The 23,262-nt window shown below is 35.6% G+C and overlaps 3 protein-coding genes across 7 annotated transcripts; all 3 read left to right on the top strand.

Moving 5' to 3' along the window:
* Window positions 1-67: 67 nt before the first annotated feature.
* Window positions 68-7,409, top strand: LOC111778180 (uncharacterized). 3 transcript variants are annotated; one of them, XM_023657883.2, is made up of 4 exons: window positions 68-240; window positions 4,809-4,952; window positions 6,885-6,998; window positions 7,067-7,409. In XM_023657883.2, exons 2-4 carry the CDS (start codon window positions 4,838-4,840, stop codon window positions 7,114-7,116), a joined length of 279 nt encoding a protein of 92 aa, XP_023513651.1. In that variant the 5' UTR covers window positions 68-240; window positions 4,809-4,837; the 3' UTR covers window positions 7,117-7,409. The 3 variants fall into 3 exon arrangements, with proteins under 3 accessions (XP_023513651.1, XP_023513644.1, XP_023513637.1); XM_023657876.2 differs by having other exon boundaries at window positions 4,799-4,952; XM_023657869.2 differs by having other exon boundaries at window positions 70-240; window positions 4,812-4,952.
* A 4,283-nt stretch (window positions 7,410-11,692) lies between these two features.
* On the top strand, window positions 11,693-14,044 carry LOC111807738 (basic helix-loop-helix (bHLH) DNA-binding superfamily protein). Its single transcript, XM_023693612.2, has 7 exons — window positions 11,693-12,031; window positions 12,130-12,640; window positions 12,853-12,978; window positions 13,075-13,146; window positions 13,232-13,297; window positions 13,428-13,466; window positions 13,542-14,044. Exons 1-7 carry the CDS (start codon window positions 11,793-11,795, stop codon window positions 13,704-13,706), a joined length of 1,218 nt encoding a protein of 405 aa, XP_023549380.2. The 5' UTR covers window positions 11,693-11,792; the 3' UTR covers window positions 13,707-14,044.
* Window positions 14,045-18,215: 4,171 nt separating this feature from the next.
* IDD4 (indeterminate(ID)-domain 4) lies at window positions 18,216-20,769 on the top strand. Of its 3 annotated transcripts, none has more exons than XM_023689183.2 (4): window positions 18,216-18,427; window positions 18,582-18,978; window positions 19,077-20,286; window positions 20,582-20,769. In XM_023689183.2, the coding sequence occupies exons 1-3, from the start codon at window positions 18,307-18,309 to the stop codon at window positions 20,230-20,232; spliced, it is 1,674 nt and encodes a 557-aa protein (XP_023544951.2). In that variant the 5' UTR covers window positions 18,216-18,306; the 3' UTR covers window positions 20,233-20,286; window positions 20,582-20,769. The 3 variants fall into 3 exon arrangements, with proteins under 3 accessions (XP_023544951.2, XP_023544943.2, XP_023544959.2); XM_023689175.2 differs by having other exon boundaries at window positions 18,216-18,436; XM_023689191.2 differs by having other exon boundaries at window positions 18,290-18,431.
* The last annotated feature ends 2,493 nt before the right edge of the window (window positions 20,770-23,262 follow it).

Below are 23,262 nucleotides of genomic sequence, written 5' to 3'. Positions count from 1 at the left end.
TTAAATAAATAAATAAATAACGCCACGTAATTTTTCGTAAATAATAATAAAAAAATAATAAAGACAGCAAAAAAGTTTTGCCCTAACCTTCCTCTTCCTCTCGTTCTCTCGCGCTACTCTCCCAGTCTGCGACCGTCTCCTCATACCCTCTCTGCTTCTTCCTTTCTCATCCACCATCGCAGCCAGAAGCCGACTGGAACATCGACACTACATCTTCAGTCCTCTCGTCTCCATTTCGTGGTATTATATTGTTTAGTTCTAGTTTCTTCGTCTAATGGTTGATTCTTGGGAAATTTTCTAAATTTTTGTATTTGCTTCAAATCTTCATTTTGGGAAAACTGACGGTATTTTCTTGAAATACTGTTAATTTGTTTAAATTTCCAGTTGTCGTATATGTATGCGTTTGCTTTCGGTAGGGGACTTGTTTATATGAGCGAGTCTTTTTTTTTTTTTTTTTTTTTTTGGGTTGGTTTTTGTCGATATCTTTGTTCTGTTTGAAGGATGAAAATCTATTTGATGTTCGAAGGCCAATTTAATTGATTTTAGGTAAATTTAAGATTTTTTTCCGGAGTGTATCAAATATGAGGGAAAACTGTTGTTTGTTTGCGGTGGTGTCGAGCAAAGAAAGAAAATCGGCTTTATTTATTCTGAAAGGTAAGGATAAAATGGGTTAGGGTTCTTTTAGAGGTGTGTTATCTAGCACTCCTCTCGACTGCTCCATATTCCTCGAAGGATAGAGTTGTCAGTAGGGTGATTCCTTCGTCTAAACTAGATTCTTCTTTGGTGATGGTGCTAACTTGCTTGTAACTTTGGAGGGAGATAAAGACTCGTAGGTGGGTTTTGCATTCGCTGTCTCAGTTGCTGTTTTGGTGGAGAAAGGAGAAGGCGTCAAATTCTTTGGATATTATTGATTGTTGTGTAAGGAAGCTTTTTGGGAGACCTAAGAACTAGGGCTTTTTGTGGAAACCTTGTTGTTTTTCTTTGTGCATGAGCCTTCTATTATGAAGAAGTTGCTAGATTTTGGGAGAGGAATAATCCTTGATAGTGCTATTTGGTTTCGTCTATGGGATGAAGAGAGGGTGGTTGAAAATAGGTGAACTACATTTGAGAAAGGTTGGGTCAAAGTACTAGATACTTTCCCATCTTTGCACGATTGGGTTGGTTTGAAGCAGGTGTGCTTTCAGGTGAAGATATCTAGCGACCAGGTGTTTCTAGCAAGAGATGACGTGGATAGTTCTCAACGTACAAAGTAGCCCTTCCGGGTAAGTTGTCTAATAATGGCCAAAGTTGCGAGGGGAGGACAAGTGTTCTTCTACACTCCCTGAAGTTAGTTAGGTTTAGGCCTCCTCCTGTCTTGGACCCAACTTTTTTTAAGAAAGATTGAGCCTTCTTCTTTTGTAGACCCAAACATCATTAAATCGTTGAATACAAGTCAGCCATTAGTTGACATGAAGGGTGTTAGAGCAATTCCGTTACCTTTTTTCACTTTGGGCAGTGGCCATCCTTATGTTCCACGCTAGCAACAACTAGCATGCAAGTCGAGACATTAGTTTGTAACTCCCTAAGAGCCCAATCCTTCTTTATTTAGAGTGCCTTTGTGGACATGTCCTAGTCTTGAAAGTTGATTGTCCTTTGACTTGGCCAAAAATTAGAACTACAGGTAAATCTAAAGGGGAGGATAGAATGGGATAGGGTGCTCAAGAAATTTGAGTTTTCGGTTTATTATGAGGGAAGGAAAGCAACAATCATGGTGGGATTTCAAATTTTTAAATGGAAATGATTCTTGGAATGTAAGAAGTTTGGGAGCAAGGAGAAAAGGAGGTTGGTTAAAAAGGTCCTTGCATAGGAAAACCTCGACATTGTCATTCTTATTGAATTCAAACAAAGGAGTAGTTCTAAGGAGTTGGTCAATAGTTTATGTGATGTCCTACATTGGTTGGGGAGGAGAACAAACCACAATTTAAAAGCGTGTGGAAACCTTCCCCTGCCAGACGCATTTTAAAGCCTTGAAGGGAAGCCCGAAAGGGAAAGCTCAAAGAGGACAATATCTGCTAGTGGTGGATCTAGGCCGTTAAAAATGGTATCAGAGCCAAACACTGGATGATGTGCCAGCCTTCTCGTCAGAGCCAAACACTGGATGATGTACCAGCCTTCTCGCTGTTCCCCAAAGGGGGGTAGACACGAGGCGGTGTGCCAGTAAGGACCTTGGGCCCCAAAGGGAGGGGGGGGGGGGATTTGGGGGTGGTCCCACATTGATTGGAGGAAGGACAGAGTGCCAGCGAGGGTGATGGGTTCCGAAGGGGGGTGGATTGTGATGTCCCACATTGGTTGGGGAGGAGAACAAACCACCATTTAAAAGGGTGTGGAAACCTTCTCCTAGCAGACGCGTTTTAAAGCCTTGAGGGGAAGCCCGAAAGGGAAAGCCCAAAGAGGCCAATATCTGCTAGTGGTGGATCTGGGCCGTTAAAGTTTATGAGGTAGAAGAAAGGTGGAGAGGGTGTGATGGGAGTTTCAAGTTAACTCGGGAGGTATTTATATGAGTAGGATGGTTCGGTCTTTGGGAGTGGTTAAAGGGGTCCTTTCAGTGTTGGTTTCCTTTAGCTTCGAAGGGGATGAGGGGTGGGTTCCTGGGGTTTATGGACCTTCTAGTCAAATAGGAAGGAGTTTTTGGCATGTGTTGGGTGTTGGGTGGGTTGTTTAACCTATTGCCCCCTATTGATGCATAGTAGGGGACTTTAATATGGTCGGTAGAGTACAAGAGAAGAGCTCAGGGAGGAGTGACGAGATCTATGCATTTTTTAAACCATTTTATTGAAGTTGGTCAATGAGAGATTCACCTGGTCCAACAATAGATACAAAAACGTATTGATAGATTTTTGTTCTTAGAAGGTTGGATGGAAGTGTTATGTAATGCGAGGCAATCTTAGGTCCTAGGGTTACCTTGGAACATTGGCCTCTCGGCTTGAACTTAGGTCCAGTGAAATGGGGTCCCGTTCCTTGCAATTCGGGAACATGTGGCTATCCTCCGTCTTTCAAAATTTCCTTCCTTCAATGGTGGCAATCCGAGGCTTAAGGAAGAGGGGAGGGGTTTCACATTTTGGGAAAACCAACTTAATTAAAGGGACGATGAAGTCTTGGAAGGGACTTTAAGGTCGACAAATAGGAGACTTTGGGGAGACTTCAAGCTTTGGACAGGTTTGAAAAGATGGAGGAGGGTTTATCTGAAGCTGTGAAGTGCTCGTGAAGGAGGAGCCACTGAATTTGAAGTTTGAGTTTGGAGAAATTGTGTGCTGTGAGTTGGAATGAAAAAAGAAAATGTTAAATGGGCTGGTTAGGATAATTGTAAATGGACTTATTTCCATTGAGTCGCTAGTGGAAGAAGAAATAAGAACTTTCAACTCCATTGATTAGGAGTTCGAAAGGTTTGTTAATTGAGGATTATGAGTTGAGGGGTTAAAAGCACTTCTGCTTTCCAAAAACCCGTGGAAAGCAATTATTGTCTGATCTTCCTCTTCTTTCTTAGTTTATTCGTTTTGACGTTGGAAGCAGGTGTGATGCATATTTTTTGAGGAAAATGGTTGGGGGATAGACTCATCCACTCGTTATTCCCTCGTTTATATATTATTTATCATCCTTCAGGAACAACTCGATTGCTTTGATCCTTGGTTAGACAGATTTTTCAACTTCTTTCTCCGGTATCTGCCGTTCGGTGACCAATAGGGCAAGCTCTTCTCTCCTCTCTCTCTCTCTCTCCTCTTTTCACCTTAGGTTGGGGGTGAGGGAGGGGAAGGGTGTGATTCCTGCCTTTTGGACTCTTTGGACTCACTAGTTTTTCCAATGCTTGTCCAATCCTTTCTTGGTGGGTGGTTTTATTTTCTCCTTAGTTTGGAAGGTGAAGATTTCCAAGCAGATGAAGTTCTTCACATGACAAGTTTTGCATGGAAGAGTTAAGCTCCTGAATCAGATCTTGGCTAGAGGTTTTTTAGTGGCTGGGCCTCTTTGTTGTATTCCTTGTAGGAGGGTGGCGGAAAGCATGTTGTGATTTGCTTGGGTTTGGCGCAAGTTTTTTGAGGTGTTCAACTTTAGTTTTATTAGCCCCCAGAGTTGCAGGGAGGCGTTTGAGGAGCTTTTCCTCCGTTTTCCATTTTGTAATAATACAACTGGGGTGTGCTATTTTATGGGGGCTTTGAGATGAGAGAAATAACAAAATCTTCGGAGGGTGCCAGAGTTCTTTTGGTAATGCTTGTTCATTTGTTATATTCTCTGTTTCTCTTTGGGCCTTTGTTTTTAAGCTCTTTTGTAACTTTTCACATTGTCTTTCTTTTTTTTTTTTTTTTTTTTTTTTTTGTTGTTGGAGCCTTTTTTGTAGTCTGACTCCTTTTTGTGGGCTTTTTCTTTTTTGTATGACCGTGTATTCTTTCATGTTTCTCGAAGGAAAGTTTTAAGTTTTTACATTAAAAAAGAGAATCAATTTGGTCTTCTCATTCCCTTGATGCATATATTTGCAAAAGGATTGAGGTTCATAAACCGTGATGTTAACAAAGACACAGAACCTTTTTCATTTTCTAGCTTTTTCATCATCGTTCTTTTGTGAATACTCTTTACTGTTTAGATATTCTTACCTCAGTGGTTTCTCATTTTCATTTTTTGGTACGTGTAGAATTATCCGTCTGTCTTATCCGTTGACTATGGGGGCATGGTCATTTGATTATTTAGTCTGCTTGGTGATAATAGCTCTTTATTTTTTTTTATGTTGTTTGATGGTGTTGAATAAATTTGATTAGTAATATCTGATTAGGTATAAAAAGTAGGTTGTGCAGATAGAAGGAAACCAGAGATGAGTATTGGTGGTGAAAAAGGTTCTGTGTCAACAAAGACACCAGCGGACTTTCTCAAATCAATTCGGGGCCGTCCTGTAGTTGTGAAACTCAATTCTGGTGTTGACTACCGAGGTATATTTGCCTGTTCAATTTTGTTTCATTTTTATGCTCAGAGTTGTATCGTTACTTTTAAGAATATGTTGAGGTTGAGAGAAATTACCTGCAAATGGAGGCTCTTTTTTTTTTTTTTTTTTTTTTTTTGGTTCATGAATCTTCCTTGTTGACAAAATGGCGTCATTTGTCAGCTTATTTTTTTGTCCTTTCATATCTTCTCTTTCTTATGACCTTAATTCAACGTTGTGTCTTCCATACGTTGTACTGCTTCCTTCCGTTCATATATTCTCTTTATCAATTTCTTGTTCTTCAAATCTGACTTGCTTGTAAAAGGTGACTTTTTAATAGAAACTGAGCTCTGGAAATGAAGAAAAAAAATGAAGGAATAAAAAATATGCATACAAATAAGTGCCGAAAAAGTGGAGCTGAAGTCAAAACTTAATGCCTTGGTAGAAAGGGTCCAATCCAAAATAATTAGACCAAGAGAATAATTAGAGAATCTTTTGAAATTGACATTCTCCCACTAGAGTATGTTTGAGACAGACGCCTAGAGAGAGACATTAAACATGCCAAGAGCCTTCACATCTCCTAACATCTTCCCAAGATCTGTCAATCCCTCCAAAAAATCTCTTATTTTTCTCCAACTAAATGTTCCATAGAATAGGCAATAAGCCAGTCTATCGAAGCTTACAACCCTTATCTTGAAAAGGCAGATGGAATAAGGTCTCCTCCATGATGAGGCAACAATCTGAGAGGAATGTGGGGAGACAATCTTCATGGCAAGCCAACAAGTGTACTTTGGGTGTGGCGATCGTAGGAGAGAGGAACAATAGGATCTTTAGCATTATATACGTAGCATGACAGTAAGGATGTTTAGTCTCTTGTTTTTCTCCGAACATTAGTGTCCTGTACTTTAAAAAAAAAAAATTAATATTTAGGTCTTATTTTGCTTGATTGGAGTCCCTTCCTTTTGTGGGATTTTATGTGTAGCATGACAGTAAGGATGTCCTTGTCTTCTTTCACTTTTTCCCAGGAAAATGTGATTAATTTTAAAAATCAAAATCTGATAGAAATGTTATTAGGAATATTATTTGGACATCAAGGTATATATAGTGGGGGTGGGAAATAGTAAAGATATTTATGGGTTGATTTAGTTGTCTCAAGTTTGAGTGGAGGGTCCAAGTAGGCCTAATTAGTCGGGAGTTATTGTATTCCTCATCTTTCAATACTATTTTAGCTATATAGGTTCTACCACAATCACTGTCATGGCCATGCACACACGAAAAGTCTCCAAAAGAGAGTTCCAAAGCCTGATATCATACTTGGAGGAACCCTAGAGAAATATGACCCAAATCCTTAGAGACACCTCCTCGGCAAGAATACATAAATGAATTGAATAACGTGCCCAAGAAATGATTGAAGAAATGGGGAACGACCACAAAGAGGAAAGCTGGTACAAACAACAAAACATGTTACCAAGGGGATTCTCACCACCAAGGAAATAGGTGTTTGAACAATTCTTAGATGAAGCAATTAATGAAATTGGAGAAAAGGGGACCACCCAAAGAGATGGATTTTTTAGGTTTCTTGAAAGTGCCTCCCAACCCTCTCCCTGAGGTTCGATCGAAAGGTCGAGGGTCATAAGTGCTTATTATAAACATTACTCTTCCAAGTACTTGCCCCAAAGGAAACTATTTAGCCAGAAAGCCTCATTATGAATCCTCAAATTGCTGACCTAACCCTCCAAACTCAATGTCTTATTATAACACTCTCCCGACTAACCAAATATGAACCGCCCCCTTTTCATCACCCCCACAAGAAACATGAACATTTGTTTGACAAATGATTTGGTTTTAAACATGATCATTTGTCCTCCTTTGTATTTGAAAAACAGGTAAAATTTATATTGAATTCTAATGTGAAAATCCCATTATATGTTTCATTGCAAAGGTATTCTTGCCTGTCTGGATGGATACATGAACATAGCAATGGAGCAGACCGAAGAATACGTAAATGGGCAGTTGAAAAACAAATATGGCGATGCTTTCATCCGTGGAAATAACGGTAAATACAGTAGTGTTTGAAAATCTCGATGTCTTGGGAATAGTCTGAACGTTGATGTCTTAATGCAGTTCTGTACATCAGTACTTCGAAGAGGACATTAGCAGAAGGGTCTTCTTAGCGTAGCTAAGACTCCCGACGCCCGACGGGAAATGCCACATCCTTTGCAGTACGTGATGTTCCTTCCTTCAGTCTCATGCTGTAAAGTGAGAGATCAATCGGAATTGGAAACTCATCATTGAAATTGTAATGTACAATGACGTAGAATCCACCCATGGCGCTATGCTGTTCTTGTTCTTGTGAACAACTTCGATAAAAAGAAAAAAACTTGTTTCGTTGGAAATGGAATGCACATTATGAACCTTTGGTTTTTTCTTATTGAATTGCTAATCTGATTCTCCCTCTTGCTTTTTACATTATTTTTCATTCATCTTGGTTTTCTAAGGGGTAACAGTTTATTTAGTATAGATTTAGAGTGAGTATTGCATTTAATCATGAATTTGTCGACATTCATAGATTACATTACTAATGTTTATAGTAGGAGATGGTAGGGATAGTTGTAATTTTATTTTTGAATTGGTCTTTGACCAAAATATATGTTCAACTTTGGCATGAAATAAGGTAAAAGAACTAGAGTTTGTGTAAATTAGTAAGTAAGATCGAAAGGTACAAAAGTCAGCACTAGCTAAGTCTTGAACCTTTGTGTTGACCGTTTGCTTTGTCGCTGCAAGGGTGTTTGATCGTACACAGCAAGCTCGAAGACCTTTAGTTCGAGAATTGATTCAAAAGAGTTAGATAATTCAACTCTATGAGATGGTGAGATGGCGGAATGACAAATATAGTTTTTTGCACTGTCTTGTTATAATTAAATGGGACAAATATAGTTTTTTGCACGTTATAATTAAACGGTTGACATTGGTCGATTCCAAACAATTATTTAAAAAATGATCCTTCAAGAGAGGCGTGACCCATTTTTGTAGAGAAGTCAACATCTATAAATTTATTTACTCTCCCTTTGGTTGCATAAAGTTGATGCTAAATTTTAATTGAGATAAAAGTTTTTTTTTATTAAAAAAAGAAAGAAAGAAAAAAAAAAAAAAAACCCACTAACCCAAATCTTCTATTATTTTACTCACTTCCCTTTTCTTTACCAAATCGATATATAAAATTATTATTATTTTTTTCCTTTAAATTCTTTCAAATTAATTACATAAAGTGTTTTGCGTGCAATTGCACGATAGATCTTTCGAGCCTTTTGTTATCCATTTTTATTTGTTGCCAAAAGTTGGTGGGACCACACTTTTGTTCTCCTTCGACACCTATGCCCTTCCCCTAAATTTCATAATACCTTTATTAAATATAAAAATGCATTTTCATTCATTCATTTTTAATACTTATTTTTAAATATGTGTACCAAAATTATATTTTTATAATTATTAAATTTGATTTTATATAGGTACAACCAAATAAATCTATCATCGTACTTTTTAAGTAACGTAGATTGTAAAAAACATTATTCATAATTTTTTTTTCTAAATATTAGTCAACGACTCTTTAGTAGTCCCTGTATATTCATAATCACATGGGAGCTACCTCTGTGCCTTCCAACTATCACGATATAATCCCTTAATAATAACCTAATAGCATTGCATATCACATGAATCTAGGGCATGTCGTTATATCATCCAACTCATTTAATACAAATATAAACCCTAAACGTTAAGTGACGACTTGTTAATCTTGTATAATCATGATGGGAGCGATTCTATGCTTCTACCAGCTACAATAATGTTATGTGAACCTTTGTCACTCTAGACAAGTTAACTGTTAGAGTCTGGACAGTTAGCTCCTAACATCTCCCATGTAGTAACACGAAACCATGAATCATATTAACGTATTGAATTTCATAACTTAACCTATTTTAGTAAAAACATTCATTTTTCAGTCATACACTCACTAATAAGTGATACTTAAAGCGGACAAAGTTCTAATAGAAATTCATATCAGCTTGAATATCCAACTCAAACGAATCGCTCGCCTATCTCGAGACGCATGCATGCAAGGTTTTTAGCTTACAATTTCAGTGTTCTTCCTCCTACGAGCTCGTTTCTTCTTCGATCGGCTTCACTTCCTTGTTCAAACTACTGCAAACAGGAGGGGATGAAAATGGCAGCCTATGAACGATAAAATCAACATGGAATGGTTGGACGGCTGTAATATATATATATATATATATGGGGAATTTTGATTGGTTGGAAAAGTAAGCGGACTTTATTTGAAAAATAATAATTAGTTAAGAGGAAAATGAATTCCACTTGCCCATTAACACACCAAAACACTATTAGTCTCCAATTTGGATACAAATCCTTTTAAAGAACTTCAAGGGATGACGAACCCAGACCACTGAAGCTGCTGGAATTTGTCTCACCATTTTATATTATTGTTTATTATTTCAAAGGAGGTACCAATAATCGAACCGACCGAACCCAACCGATCTCATTTAATAATTTTGCACCTTCAAACATAGAATTCACAATCCGAATAGTGTTCACAACTCAACCCAACTTTCTATTTTTGAGTATCAAACATTCACAAGTCACAACGCATCGCTAACATCGGTTACAAATGTCAAATGTTCTAAATTTCATAATAATCTTAAAACTAAGGTAGGTTGAGTTGTAACCCTGTTTCAGGGTTGGTCGGGTTGTCACGACTAAAAAAAATGAAACCCACGAACCAAAAGGAAATCTAACCTAACCCAAATTTTAGAATTCTCGAATTCTTTGAACACTCATGTCATAACCTATGACTAAGTTAAGTAAAGAAACCGAAGTTTTTCTAGAATTTGATGAACCATTTTTCATTATAAAAGGCAACAAAAACAGTTTGAATACGCCAAGAATGTGATGGGAAGAGTTTTATCATCTTTTGATCTAATCTTTAGCAAAAGTTAATAGCGTCTTAATAATGTGTGGCTTAGAACATCTTTGGTTGCACCATTTCCATTCATATTAATTTACAATTTATCCAAAAAGTGGTGTTGACATGCAACCAATAATCTTCCAAAGTGAACAAAACTAAAATAATGAAGAGAGTTGCAACCCTTTTTACCAGAAAAAACATAACAAAGTTGCACGCCCACTACTCCACCTTATATATTTTTGGTATCATAATCTTTAATTTCATAAAATTAACAACATTTTAGAGCGGAATAACTCTCTCGAATTTACTAATTTGGTGAAACAATCCAATGAATGATTCAATAATATAGCTAAGGGAATAAACAGAAGGCACACGACCCTTGTGATGGGATCTTACTATTGAAACACCTTCGAGTTAGGTTGGATGATTTGTATGGTGCAAGAGTGACACACACCCTATAGCTTATCTACCTATAATACTTGTAGATGTTTATGAACTTTCTGTGATGCAATCCATGTATACTACGATATCATGTTCACGTTATGCATTATGAGACACTTGATAAATTATGTATGATAACAATGAATGATATGCCATGTTGTACGCATGTCTCGTAGGAAAGTTATATCATGAAAGGTATGAAAGTTTGATGTGTATCATAACTATGTGCAAGTTGTATGTCACAAGTGTGGAATACTCTCCTATTATATTTTTGACGCGTACGCAAGATATGATACTTGCTCCTTTCTTTCTGTTGGTTTTCGATAGTGTGAGCACGTGTACCCAAGTAGGTTACCCCGAATTCGAGTGTTTAAGAGTTCTATAAAACGTTCATAATAGAAAAAAAAAAAAAAAAGTGAATGAAATTTGATAGTTTTGGCCTTTGTAACAAGAAGTTGATCTTGTCCATTGAGGGATAATATCAGTCACTTGACGTCCATTTGATGCATCCACCATGGTTATTCATATCCTCATTTTTTTTCCGTATTATTTTACTTATTATACCTAATATTATAGCATTATAAACATTAGTATTACTCTTACTCCCGTTGGGATAAATCTGACTCCACCCCTTCTTCCGTTTCTGCCTACGTATATCAAATATTTTAAGTAAAGTCGCGTGTTCTAAAGTTATCGTAGAGTAGAAAAGGTAAGCAAAAATTCCTTCTTTCCACCCAATTAAAAACTGCCACGTGGATAATTTATAAAATATATATATTTGAAAGAAGAAAAATAAGAAAGAAACAAGAAAAAAAGGAATGAAAAATGTCTCCCGGAGAAGTAAGAGGTCAACCAAAACTTCTTCCCAAAATCTCACTTACTTTCTTCTCCAGTCATAATTATAATATAAAAATATTATTAAAAATAATTATAAACTCTCTATATTGATGTGGAATTTCACAATACAGCTTTGTCGAAGTCTAACGTCTTCGTTGACATTCGTTTTACTCTCTTGTGGAATCTCACAATTCTTCCTCCTTCGAGGTCCAACATCTAACATCTAGCACTTGTTTATCTCTACAACCAAGATAGAATCTCACGATCCAGTCTAGACAGAAAAGACAGTTTAGAATTAAATAGAAAAAAAAAAACTTTAAATTCACACGCGCAAGGAGAAAATAGAAAAGAAAAACATGGCACATTCATTGTCTTTTTTGGTGGGCCCCATTAAGCATTAATATTATAATATCCCCCCCACCAAACTTAGTGGAATAACTGAATCAGCATTTTTTATTGTCCCCTCCCCTCCCCTCCCCTCCTCCCTCTCTCCTCTATATTCCATTTCCCTCTCCTCCACCCACAAACACAAACACACACACACAAACACACACACCCCAAATTCACAACAACAAATCGCACCTCCAACCACCGATCATGGCGGACGACTGCACCGACACCTCCGTAGCCACCTCTTCCACTCCACCCAACTGGTGGGATACCCACAGTCACCACCATCATTATAACTCCAACTCCTCTTGCGACGACGACGTTTCAATCTCCACCTCCTCCTTCACCAACGCTTCCAATCACTCCGCTCTCACCCTCGACTCCTCCTCCGCCCAGCTTCTTCCCCACCACGCTTCCGATCATCATCTCTGGACCCAAGTTTTATTGTAATTTCCTTTTTTTTTTTTTTTTTTTAAATTTAATTATCTAATAATAATAATATATATTCGAATTACTACTCATAATATTTATTTAACCTTGACAGGAACATTGGAAACGGCGTGGAAGACATACAACCAAATTTCCTGGAACCCATTGCATGTAGCGATTACCTTAAAAAAATGGACACAAACACCAACTGGGACGACACTTTTCAAACCTTCAACAACAATAACGGACTTCTCACAACCCTAGAAAACGAGCGGTTGTTGAAGCTTTCAAATCTCGTCAACACTTGGTCCATAGCCCTACCCAGCCCTGACGCCCATCTCCGCCATCTCATGGACCAGGAACCCCACCCTCTCCGACCCACCACCCTCCTCGACCCAGACGCCGCCCTCGACCCATGTGCCTCCGCCTTCTTTAGGCGCTCGCTTCATACTCCGATGCCCGCCAAGCCCTTCTATGATAACCACACCCCCACTACCCGTAATTGTGGTGATTATATCTCCTTTAATCCACGATTTGCTAAGCCACTTCTCGGTGTTAATCCTTCCATTAAGTCCTTCAATTTGTCACCTCAAACTAAGAAGCAGATTCAACAAATTTCTTCGCCAGTAAGCAAATTAATCGCTTCTTTTTTTTCTTTTTTTTTTTTCATTGATTCATAATAAAATTAAACTTCATAATTAAAAGTGTTTATAAACAACAAGGAATTGAATTTTATATTGTTCATGAATTGAAATGAAAATCATTAATTTTAATTTTAATTTTAATTTTAATTTTAATTTTTGTAAAATGGGTTTGAATTTATTGAATCACATTGCAGACAAGAGGTAGTGGGCGAGGAAGTGGAGTTTTGAACCAAGGGAAGAAGAAAAGATCTGAAGAATCTTCTGAAACTGTCACCAAAAAGGCTAAACAAGATAACTCAACAACACCTCCTTCTACTAAGGTTCGGTTTCGGGTTTCGGGTTTCCAGTTTCGAGTTTCAATTTGATCTCTATAGCGTTTTTGTAATATTTTAAAGGGTTTATGATACATTGAACAGATTCAGCAACCAAAGGTCAAAATTGGGGATAGAATCACGACCCTTCAACAAATTGTGTCACCATTTGGAAAGGTGAATTTAGAACTTAAAATGAAGGAAACATTTCATTTTCCATTTTATTTATTTATTTATTATTATTATTATTATTCCTTCTCAGACTGATACCGCATCGGTTCTAAACGAAACCATTGGATACATTAAATTCCTACAAGAACAAGTTCAGGTTTGTTTCATATAATCTTCTCTTTAATTATCCAATATGGGATTCCAACAATCTGGGATTCCAACGCATCTTCCTAGTACATATAATTTGTTTGTGTTTATAAATTTGTTTTTGTTGTTCTATATTTCAGCTGCTGACGAATCCTTACATGAAGACGAATTCATATAAGGTATAAAGAATTGAATATGAGTATGAATATGAATATGAATAGAAGTAAAGTTGATATGGGGTTATGTATGTTTAGGATGCATGGCAAAGCTTGGAGAGGAAGGAATCAAAAGGGGAAGGGAAAATGGAGCTAAGGAGCAGAGGGCTGTGTTTAATTCCAATTTCATGCACGCCACAAGTGTATAGAGAGAACAGTGGATCCGACTATTGGACGCCTTATCGAGGGTGTTTCTATAGATAGATATATATATATAGATAGATATCGACTTTTATACCGACAGATACTCATTTCTATTTCTAAATTTCAATAACAAACTTCAAATCTTCAAACAATGGAGCGCTCAACTTAGTGCACTATGCCATAATATTTGACTCACTCAAACGGAAGTTCAAGGAGTGGAAGCTTCCGGGGTATATATGAATCAATTACATATGTGGTTTGTTGCATTATTTCAGCTAATTTCTTTAGAGACTAAGTCTAATGATCCTCATATTGTAGCTTGTTTTATGATGTAACGATACTGACCCGACCCAACTCAACCCGGGTGTTAAGTATATATGGAAGGTGCAAGTTGCTTATACCTCTTCACAAGAATATGCAAGTATACATGCATACCTACATATATCATTTTTTTCAAGGAGTTTTAAGACGGTTTTCAAGTTTTATCTAATTTGCCAAGTTGAGCACAGATCGTGACATGGGCTAAATATACGGCAAATTAAAAGAAAAAAAAAAATAGGAAACGGGTTACAAGGGTGTTTATAGCACCTACTCCAGACTAGCTCCTTGTCATTATTTGAAAAACGGGTAAAAACTAGAATGAGTATAAAATTCAATAAGTAGCCTATTTGTAGGGACATATCATGGTTCTTAACCTAAGGACCTTGGTTCGTAAGTTCTGACGGTCTAATCCTTGATCATGCACCTATATAATCCCTTGCTCTTGAGCGGATTTAGAGAGTTCCACTTCATACACAATGCAATACGCTAGTCCTAAATTTAAAACGCGGCCTTTAAAAGACTTTGTAGGTCACATGGTCAGTTAAGCAACATGAACGTGATCGTAATACACATGTCTAGGTGGGTGCGTGAATGTTGACTCGATATTGTCAAAAACAAATATGCAAGAAAATTATGAAAAGGAAGGCTTTTGATATGAACCACATAAATTAGAAGAGAAGAGTCATGTAAGTTCTCATTGACAATAATATAAACAAAGTAGCACCACCCCTCCACTCTTCCTTCCCTTTCCACTTTTTTGCTCAACTCCCATTTGACCAAAACTCTTTTTTTTTTTTTTTTTTTTTTTTTTTTTTTTTCCTTAAATTCCAAAAATAAATAAATAAATAAATAAATAAAAAAGAAAGTGGACACAATGGGAGGCATTCCAAATGCTCCACCATCTTTGAATTCAACAATTTGCTGATCATTATTTATTTATGCTGTGTTTGGTTTGCTTTTTAATTCAATTATATTATTTTTAAGTATTTTAGTTAATATATTTATTAATTTAGTCTATTTCTAAATATTAATAATTGAGGTTACAAATTTGATTTAGACTAATTAATGCGATTAGACCAACCTCGTGCATGTCTAATTTCTTTTTTTTTTTTCTTCTATAAATTATGATTAATAAAAAAAATAATTTTGGATTTATATGGGTTAGTGGAACTCAATCAATCTATCTATCTTTCATTCAAAATAAAGCAAATTAATATATTGAATTCTATCACTTATTATTGTAACCAATTATCACTAATAGGAATTTAATATTAGTAGTAAATATTTAAACTTGTTTATTAATTTAAATTCATTTGGATATCAATTCTCAATTCTAAGTGCGAGCAAAGGAGGGTCGAATAACCTTAGATCGACTAAGATAACTAGAATAAAGTACAAATTAACCATTGAATTGACAAATATATTTTAAAGAAAATTTCGGGGTTTATCAATTTCCGAGTAGAATAATTTAAAAATGCAATATTTATTGAATTATAAGGTAAGAATTACAACAATCAAGGTGAAAAATTGAGAAGAAAAAAAAGTTGGAGTGTTTCCAAAAATTTGAAGTAAAAAATAATAAATTTTGATGTTGAAAGTTTGGCGCTTAGGCGCTTAGGCCCAAACTGAGATATATAATGGGTGGGAGATTGATGCCCTAAAGTCATGGCCTATAGTCTTGAAGGGTTTTATACCATTTAATATAATATACGCTAAATTAATACAAATATCTCTATTTTAGGTTTTATGCGGGAAAAAAAACGTTCTTAAACTTTTAGCACTTCACTACGTCTAGACTGAACAGTGTAGTGCGTCAAGGTGACTATGTGCCTTTATTTAATGAAAAATGGCTAAGATCTCGTCTCTATGCTATAAACTCGTTCTAATAGAGAATATGGGACCACATAGTCAGCCTAGTAGCTAGCAAACACATGAGATCATTCCGTAGACTTAGTGACTCTATGGTCTTGTGAAACCGTCCGCTAGCCAACTTTTCACAAACGATATTCAAACAAACTAGTATGTATTTTGTTCTTTTGTTTCTAAGTTGATATTAAAATATTTATGCTATATAGGCTCTATGCTATGCATCTCAATACACTGTTCATTAGGAAAGGTGGTAGCCATCCTAGCTTATAATGGAAATTAAATAATGTATACTCATTTCACTATGTTCCTTCTATTTTTATATTTATTTATTTATTTCGACATCAAATAGAAAACAAAGATTTTTAAGCTGATTAAGATGTTCGAGAGAAAATAGTAAGAACGTCTATAAGCATCGATCCTCTCCCACAATGCAACGGTTAAATTGGAAAATATATAAAAAGTCAAATTTGATCTCAATCTTATCGCACATCCGTCGTGCTTTAAGCACATAGAAGTTTACTACCACTTTGTCTATTCTCCAGTACTTTCTCTTGTGGTGGGTCGTGTCTCAGTCTCACATCCTTTACCTCGTGCCCTGAAATCTCACTAATCTTTAGAGGTTTAGAAAGATTTTGATATGGGCACCACTTTACCGCAAACTCACTTTGATTTCATCCCGAACTTCTCCTTGACTCATCCTCTGAAGATGGGTCATAAATTTTTAAATACAGGATGACATGCCGATAGAGAACACAACATAACATTACCAAATTTCTTTCCAAGGAAAAGGTACAAAACATATAACATTTAAAGGAAAATCATTAAGTGCAAATAATTAAGGCCTCAATTTGGAATATCATCTCACAAACTCATTAACTCATTCATACATATTATTAAAGCCGCCTAATAGCATTTAGTGGATTTGTTTAGGCTTATAATTTGTCCTTTTTTAAATTACAAAAAATAAATATGCATGATTATTGTTAAGCTGTCAGTGTTTACAAGAATGACAAGTCTGCAAGCCACGCTGGCATTTGTTTGTTTATTTATTTATTTATTTATTTATTTATTTATTTATTTATTTATTTATTTATTTTAGGTGGCGTTGGAATAAAGATCTGTCATTCTCTAAGGAAATTAATAAAACATTAAACTAAATGTGGAAATTACTAAATTTACCGTCTGTCTCACACAATCTATAAGTTTTCAATTCCACAAATACAAATCTCCTCTTCATTTATGATTTTTTTAATATTTATTTACTACTCAAATTACAAATTTGACCGTAATATAAATAAGTGAATACTTTTGGGCCTTTAAATTATATATTTAATTATATTTGAAATTATTTTTATGGAAATTATAATAGTCAATTCTGTGCTTTGTTTTCTATCTCATTTAAGAGAGCAAGAATTAGTTGTTTTTTGTATTTTTCTTATTTCAGTGATGGAGATTTTTATTTTTAAATTCATAATACATTTTATTTTATTTTATTTTTAAAAATAATAATAGTTCTTTGTAATTTCTCCCAATAATGTAATATCCAACCATCTAATATATCATATTTAATTATATTATAATGTAAAAATGTAATAAGGTAATGTTTTATAAAATATGAGTAATTAGGACATAGGGTATGGATGCATTTATATAAAAAGGGACGAAGCCATATTCCTTTTTGTTGTAAGCATAAATTGAAACAAACAAGGAATTAAAGGAAATAATTAAAATTTAACAAAAAAAAAAATAAATAAATAAAAGAAACGCTCCCGTGATATAATAATGGAGAAATATATTTTTTTTTTTAAAAAAAATGGAAATGTGTAGGAGTGGTTAGGTTTAGAAATTTGATTCGACCACTTGAGTGAAATGACGAGAACACCCTTGGAGCAGGGCAGTGATGTGACCGGCATATAAACGGTGCGCGGGTAATTAAACATCAATAAATAAATAAATAAATAAATAAATAAATAAAGAAATAAGCAGTAAAGTAAAAATAATAGATGAAATTCAGCCTTTTCCTTCCGTTTTCCATTTTTACCCTCTCAAATCCTTAAAAGAAATAATTATTAAATAAAATAAAAAAGAATATATATATATATTATAATTTCCGTGTAGGGCAATAAGGCCCAGTAAGGCAGGTGATGAAGAAAGGTTGTCTGGAAGTGAGTAACAAGATACGAAATATAAGAGAGAGAGAAAATATGTTCATTTCATGCTGCCCTCACGCACCATACGGCGTCGTTTTGTGGGTATGGATTGGGTCCACCGACCCCCTTTCTCTCTCCATCTTTCTCTCTCTTCAATTAATTTCCATTTATTTTTTCTTTTTTTCCGTCTCTATTTTGTATATGTGCTTCTGTATCTGCACCACACCAAATCAAATAAAATTAAAACCATATTTTTCTTTTTCTTTTTCTTCTTCTTCTTCTTCTTGTTGTGATCAAAAGTTGCAGAGTTTGAGAGCAACATGGCTGCATCTTCTTCTTCCTCACTTCCAGTTTATGGCGTTGGAGAAGAACCATCTCCCCAGATGAGGCCTCGCTCTAATTCTTCCACTAAGAAAAAAAGAAACCAACCAGGAACTCCAAGCAAGTATTGTAATTCTTTTTTCTTTTTCAATCCCCCCCCCCCCCCCCCCCAACAAACAAAACCCTAAATTTTGTTTCTTCTTTTCAATTTGAATTTGATTTGAATTTGATTTGGATTTGGATTTGGATTTGGATTTGTTGTTGTTTGGTTCAGACCCAGATGCGGAGGTCATAGCCTTGAGTCCCAAGACCCTAATGGCTACAAACAGATTCATTTGTGAAGTTTGTAACAAAGGGTTTCAAAGAGAGCAAAACCTTCAGCTTCATAGACGTGGTCACAACTTGCCTTGGAAGCTAAAGCAAAAGTCCACTAAAGACCCTAAGCGCAAGGTTTACTTATGTCCTGAACCCACATGTGTCCACCACCACCCTTCTAGGGCGCTTGGTGACTTAACCGGCATCAAAAAACACTACTCTAGAAAACATGGCGAGAAGAAATGGAAGTGTGATAAGTGCTCTAAGCGTTACGCCGTTCAGTCCGACTGGAAAGCTCACTCCAAAACGTGCGGTACTCGCGAGTATCGTTGCGATTGTGGCACTCTCTTCTCCAGGTCTCCTCTTCTTCGTCTTCTTCGCTTTATTGATTTTGAATCCGTGAATGATGGACCCACGGTTGTTGTTGTTGTCGTCGTCGTTGTTGTTTTTGCAGACGGGATAGTTTTATTACTCATAGAGCTTTTTGCGATGCATTGGCTCAAGAAAGTTCTAGGCATCCTCCAAGTATTGGAAGGCATTTATATGGAGCTCAAGAGCATCCCAATATCATTAATCAATCTGCTCCTGGACATTTTACTCATCTCCTTCCTTCATCCATCGGGTCGTCCTTTCGGCCCATGTCGGCGTCACCGCCGTTCTTCTTGACGGAGCAGAATAATCAGAGTAGCTTCCATGAGGATCAGCCAAACCAATCCCAACAAGGGTTCTTTGGAAACAAGGGGTTTCATGGGGTGATGCAATTCCCTGATATCCAATCCCATACCAACAATTGTGCTTCCAATGTCTTCAATTTGGGGTTCATACCAAATTCTACTAGCGATGGTACTACCAATTTGAGCAATAACAATGACACCAACACTATTACTACCAATTTGAATCAATTCAGTGCCACAAACAATGCCAACGATGAAGCTGCTGCCTCTAACATTTTCGCCGTAATCGGCGATCAGATGAATTCAGCTGCACTCCCATCTCTCTACAGCAATGCCTCGGCTGTCGGTGGTGGAGGCGGTAGTGGTATCGGTGGTTCGTTCCCACATATGTCGGCGACAGCGCTTCTTCAGAAGGCAGCTCAATTGGGTTCAACGACGTCGAGTAGCAACACGACATCGACGTTGCTAAGGTCGTTTGGAAGCTCCTCGAACTCAGGGGGGAAAGCGTCAGACAGAACGCTTTTCCCATTGAGTTACGGAGGAGTAACATTCGGGGAACATGAGAGCAATCTTCAGGATATGATGAATTCATTTGGAAGCGGGAGCTCGGGAAGTGGGATGTTCGGGAGCGGGATGAACTCGTTTGGTGGATTGGAGTGTAGTAGTAGTAGAACCAATATGGAAACGTTGGAGGATCCAAAGTTACAACAGGATGTAAGAGGAGTGAGGATGGGAGGGACAGATAGGTTAACAAGAGACTTCCTAGGCGTTGGACAGATTGTAAGAAGCATGAGTGGCGGCGGCGGGGGCGGTGGTGGCGGCGGCGGCGGTTATTCACAGAAACAAGGGGTGGAAGGGATTGTTTTGGAGGGAAATGAGAGGAATTCAGCGCCGTCAAGTCAAGGTTTTGGTGGTGGAAATGGAAACTACCAGTGAAGTGAAGAAGAAGAAGAAGAAGAAGAAGAACAAAAAGTACACACACAGAAACAGGTACATACGTCAAAATAAATTTCTTTTATATTAATTATAAAAAAAAAAAAAAAAAAAAAAAAAAAGGTGATGTGTTAAAGTGACGTGGCGGGGGGCATCGGTAATTGCATGAGGACAGTGAAGAGCATGCAGTATATTTAGGGTTCTTTGTTTCATTCTTTGTCGCTTTTGTTCTCTTTTATGCCCTTACGTCTTTATACTACACAACACCCTGTCTGCCACACTCACGAGTTCCATATATATATATTACCATTTTTACAAATAAATATATAATATTTATGTTTGTTTTGTTCAGATTTTTGAATTGCAACAAATAGGCAGGTCTCTCAAGTTCTTCAACCAGCGATCCAAAAATATCAGGTAGTTTTTTTTATATTTTTTTTATTAAGTTTGGAGTAAGATGTATTAATTTTATATATTTCGTGGGCTACCAATGAGGTTTTTATTTATTTATTTATTATATAATAATGAAATTTGAGTCTATTTATTTATTGTTTTATTAATTACGCTTATTTAATCTCTTCAGATTATATATAAATTTAAAAAAAAAAATGGAAAAGAAATAAAATGATTATTATTGTATCCTTGAAACGCTTGCACATGCATGCATTGTAACGGATTTTTTTTTTTTTTTTTAATTTATTGAAATGTAAAAAATAATATAACCAAAAACCAAAAATCGTTTCTTTATAATTAATTCCTTTCCATCATAAGAATATAGAATAATTTCTGAAATAATTAATCTTTTTTTAATTTTTTTAATATTTTTTTTATGAGGGTTAGGTATTGGGTTGTGGAGGCACCACCCCCCACCGAATTTTAAATTTTATTATTATTATTATTTGTGTGTTTTTAGGGATTGGAGAAATAAATAAATATGGAATTAATTAATTATTATTATTATTATTATTTTTTTTTTTTGTCTTTCCTGTTTGATTGTAGCATACACGTGAAGATTCTCATGCACTGGCCCACCCTCCTTTCTTTTAATTTTCATTTTTTTTTAAAATAATATTATTGTTTTTTATTTTTATAATTATTTTCTTTTTTGTGAAACTTATTTTTACCAATTTCGTGTCTCCCTAATATCTTCCCTCCCTCACATTATTTCTGTTGTGAATCCTACATTTTTGGGAATTATCTTTTTCTATAAGCCTTTACTTATTTATACTTTATTGATTCTTTTTTTTTTTTCTTTTTTCATTTTTGTTGACATTATTTAATTTGGGAGATTATTTGTTTTTTTTTAATTATTTAGATTTATTTGATTTGTTGGTTTTGTTGAAATTATTTAATTTTTCAATTAGGTGGGATATTCTTAATTTTGTTTGTTAAGGTAATTTAATTTTTTTTTATTGTTTAATAATATTGATTTAGATTGAAGGTATTTTATTTAGCTACCAACAAACATGTGGGTTGCACATGGAATTTGTATTTAATACAAGATATTTTTAACAAAAATATTAGAATAATTAATTTTGACTTTCATGTTTTTTTTTTTTTTTTTTTTTTTTTTTTAATCTCATATAAAATTGATCATAATTTATAATTAATAATTAATAACTCTTTTCGTTTATTTTGTTTGAATGTAACTAATAAATGAGTAAAGTTGGGTATCTTATTCTAACCACAGCTTCAATTAATATGACCCATTTTATAATCATTACTAAGATGCAACTCAATATTGTTACAACCAGAGCATTTTAAGGAAGGCTAGCAATTGAAAATAATCATTAAGAAACTCTTTTGTTGGGGTTAGATGTGCGTACATTGACGACAAAATATAACAAAATCAAGGGACTAAAGATCATTAAAACCGGTAAATTTATGTACACAGATGAGTAGTTGCCACAAGTAAAATTACAAGTACACTCTCTCCGATCTGCAATTCGCGCACGGCTCAACTTGGCTTAAACAGCTCTGTTTGATATTTTGTATTCATTCCTGTATTTCTAGACTGTTCCCGAGCCATTCATTAATATTTGGAAGGGTTTGAGGTTAGTATAGCTACTATTTAGCCAATTTTAAAATATTGTGAGTCAAATTTGCATCAAGTAAGAGAGTTAGATGATTTGTTCTTTAGAGATGTCCTAATTACGATGTCGTAGAACTTCATAGGTGGAATTGAACTTCTACGAGTAGGATCCGACTAACACCAAATAAGCGTATTTAGCGACTTCCGCTTAAGCCAATTAAGTAATTAATCTTACTATTGGAATACTTTTGGACTAGGTTGAATGAATTATATGTTGTATGAATGACTCGTGCTCTATGACTTATCGACGTATCATTACTTGTATGATGTGATGTTTAAATTTTTTTGTGATGCATTACTTGTCAATCCATGTACACTATAATACCATGTTCACGTTAGACCCTATGAGACACTTAATGAATCATGTATGATAAGGAGTGATATGCCATGTACATGAATACATGTCTTCTGAGAAGGTTATGTCATGAAAAGTATGGAAGTATAATGTGCTTCGTAACCATGTACCATGATTTGAAAATGTGGGACCTCATGCATGTTGTATGTCACAAACACGGGATACTTCTCCAGTGCGTTTTATGGACACACACACAATGATATGATACACACTTTTTTCTTTTTGTTGGTTTTTGACCACGTAAATGTGCGGTAACCCGTTTTCAAATCTAGAGGTACATATGCGAGTATGTCTAATGGGTCCGTGTGTACATACAATTTCTACAAATTGAGTAAAAATTGGGGGCAACTCGTGATGGGGCTACCCATTTGCCCTGCACGAACGTTTGCCTCTCTATTATTCACCAATTCCATCGTTATTTAGTATTTTATTTTTATTGTTTCTTTAAAACGTATGAGTTTGGTAATGAACTCGGATCAATCAAAGATTTTAGAAAGTCGAATCGTGACCCAAAAGATACCGATTCAATATATTCCAAAGGATGGAGAAAGAAAAAAAGGGGAAAAATTTAAATGAGAACATAGAA

The sequence above is a fragment of the Cucurbita pepo genome, chromosome 1 (genome assembly GCF_057944985.1).
Source record: "Cucurbita pepo subsp. pepo isolate OVF chromosome 1, ASM5794498v1, whole genome shotgun sequence".
Classification (NCBI taxonomy): domain Eukaryota; kingdom Viridiplantae; phylum Streptophyta; class Magnoliopsida; order Cucurbitales; family Cucurbitaceae; genus Cucurbita; species Cucurbita pepo.
The sequence above is the reverse complement of the archived record's forward strand: the minus strand, read 5'-3'. Positions and strand labels throughout refer to the sequence as shown.

Excerpts from the sequence above, each read along its gene's own strand:
- IDD4 (XM_023689175.2), top strand. The coding sequence starts at position 18,307 with ATGGCTGCATCTTCTTCTTCCTCACTTCCAGTTTATGGCGTTGGAGAA. Across the intron at positions 18,437-18,581 it reads AGGAACTCCAAGCAAGTATT|ACCCAGATGCGGAGGTCATA; the intron begins GTAATTCTTTTT and ends TGTTTGGTTCAG. Across the intron at positions 18,979-19,076 it reads TGTGGCACTCTCTTCTCCAG|ACGGGATAGTTTTATTACTC; the intron begins GTCTCCTCTTCT and ends TTGTTTTTGCAG.
- LOC111807738 (XM_023693612.2), top strand. The coding sequence starts at position 11,793 with ATGGCGGACGACTGCACCGACACCTCCGTAGCCACCTCTTCCACTCCA. Across the intron at positions 12,032-12,129 it reads CTCTGGACCCAAGTTTTATT|GAACATTGGAAACGGCGTGG; the intron begins GTAATTTCCTTT and ends TAACCTTGACAG. Across the intron at positions 12,979-13,074 it reads CAACACCTCCTTCTACTAAG|ATTCAGCAACCAAAGGTCAA; the intron begins GTTCGGTTTCGG and ends TACATTGAACAG.
- LOC111778180 (XM_023657883.2), top strand. The coding sequence starts at position 4,838 with ATGAGTATTGGTGGTGAAAAAGGTTCTGTGTCAACAAAGACACCAGCG. Across the intron at positions 4,953-6,884 it reads TTCTGGTGTTGACTACCGAG|GTATTCTTGCCTGTCTGGAT; the intron begins GTATATTTGCCT and ends TTCATTGCAAAG. Across the intron at positions 6,999-7,066 it reads TTTCATCCGTGGAAATAACG|TTCTGTACATCAGTACTTCG; the intron begins GTAAATACAGTA and ends GTCTTAATGCAG.